Source organism: Fopius arisanus, unplaced genomic scaffold, assembly GCF_000806365.1.
Source record: "Fopius arisanus strain USDA-PBARC FA_bdor unplaced genomic scaffold, ASM80636v1 scaffold00005, whole genome shotgun sequence".
Lineage (NCBI taxonomy): Eukaryota > Metazoa > Arthropoda > Insecta > Hymenoptera > Braconidae > Fopius > Fopius arisanus.
In genome coordinates this window covers 819755-821381 of record NW_011887744.1, presented here as the reverse complement: position 1 = coordinate 821381, position 1627 = coordinate 819755, and the positions used below count along the sequence as shown (strand labels likewise).

The window sequence follows — 1627 nt, the reverse complement described above, 5'->3', positions numbered from 1 at the left end:
CCCTTCCCCCTTCCCCCTTCTGCAGTGGAAAAAAATCAACTTCTCCACTCGCGAGATAAAGAATTTCGGTGAAAACTTAATGAGTCGTAAAAAAGTTCGTCAATGTATTCATTTTAAATCGATAATTTTCGAGTTGTACGATTAATTAATGAATGGGTTAAAGTTGATTTATCTGATTTTATCACTTGGTTACTGATTTCGTTTTACAAAATTCTTGGCAAGTGAACTTCCGACCCAATTTTCTCCACCTCTCGCATTTAGTCTAATCTAATATTCTTTTGTTCACTTTCCATAATTTATGTAGGAATCGTAGTGGAGCACGAGGTGATCGATGCATCAGTCCTTACCCGAGAGGATATAAAGAATCGCAGTCAACAGATCGTCGAGGCGAATACGCGATATGATTGACGAATTTTCGAATGTTCAATATTTTATTTATGATGTTTTATTCAGTACTCACTAATAAATTAGTTAATTTCGTTCACACGTCCCCGGCCCAAGCGTTCCTTTCTTTTCTCAAGTACCAGCCACGACGGCGTATTCGTGAATTCTTGAGCATTTGGATATTTGTATTTAGGTTTTGTTTCTCTGAAGGGGTTTATCTCTTTTAATTTCCTCAGGAGGAAGTCCTTGTTGATATCCTTCGGGTCTCTGTACTTATCCAAGTACAAATTAAAGGGTCTGCCTTTCGGGAACCATTCCTGAGGGCGAATGTAAGGCGGGGGAAAGTCGTATTCGAAGATTGGAGCCTTCATTTCTGGAAAAATTTATGGAAAAGGTGGAGTTAAAAATTTCTCAACACTCAATACATTTTTATGGGGCGCATAAAGCAGGGATTACTGCAGAAAGAGTACTACGTTTTCTCCATGTTAAATATTATTTCAGTAATAAAATGATAAAAGGAGATGAGGCACTTTCGCCAAGAGTTTTGTTTTCGTTGGATCTTTTAATTGGAGGGAAATGGCAAAACTTTCGATGCGTCATTTGTAGCTCGTATTTCGCTCTAGAAAGAAAGGAATCCTCTCATCTCTGTTCAATTGAAAGATACCCATCAAAGAACTCACCCTTGAGGCTGCCTTATCTCATTTTATCAATTGCCCCTTGATTCCAATGTTTAATCGACTCGGTCTGGAGATGGTAACAAAGACGATTGAATTTCACTTTGACATTGATTTAAAAATATCACAGAAATTAAAGGAGATTTTCATCTACCTTTTGGTAAAACTTTCTTCGTGATTATTGATTATGCAATAATTTTAATCCAACCAGAATCATAATCTAATAAATAAAAAGCCACTACCCTGATTTTTAAAAAATCAAAAAACCAAAAGAAAATTCCTCACAAAATCAAATTAAATGCTGCCATATATTCATTGAGGTAAACCAAAAAGTAAAAACTTGGAGATTATTTATAAATTCATAATGAAGAGGGGAGATTGATGATTTTTTATTTTCAATGGAATCACTCTCACAAATACTCACGCAAACTTTTGTGATAAAATTCTTGGACACTGTCATCCCAATCGGCCTGATAAAAGGTCAATCCGGCAGGGGTGATTACATCCTGGTGCTTCCTGTAGAAATCCAGTGTCTTCCAATTTCGTTGTTCCAATTCCAAACACGGTTG

General features: G+C 36.4%; 2 protein-coding genes across 2 annotated transcripts in view; one reads left to right on the top strand and one right to left on the bottom strand.

Annotated features, from left to right (window-relative positions):
* Nucleotides 1-454, top strand: part of LOC105273541 (uncharacterized) — a 10007-nt gene extending 9553 nt beyond the window's left edge. Inside the window, exon 7 of the mRNA XM_011316037.1 lies at nt 305-454. Coding sequence (XP_011314339.1) covers nt 305-408 — 104 coding nt within the window. The 3' untranslated portion in view covers nt 409-454. The remainder of the gene's footprint in view (nt 1-304) is intronic.
* The window catches only part of LOC105273540 (39S ribosomal protein L38, mitochondrial-like), a gene marked incomplete at its 5' end in the record, with an annotated part of 15762 nt that extends 14135 nt beyond the window's left edge, over nt 1-1627 (bottom strand). The window contains 2 exons of the mRNA XM_011316035.1: nt 461-757; nt 1483-1627. Coding sequence (XP_011314337.1) covers nt 468-757; nt 1483-1627 — 435 coding nt within the window. The remainder of the gene's footprint in view (nt 1-460; nt 758-1482) is intronic.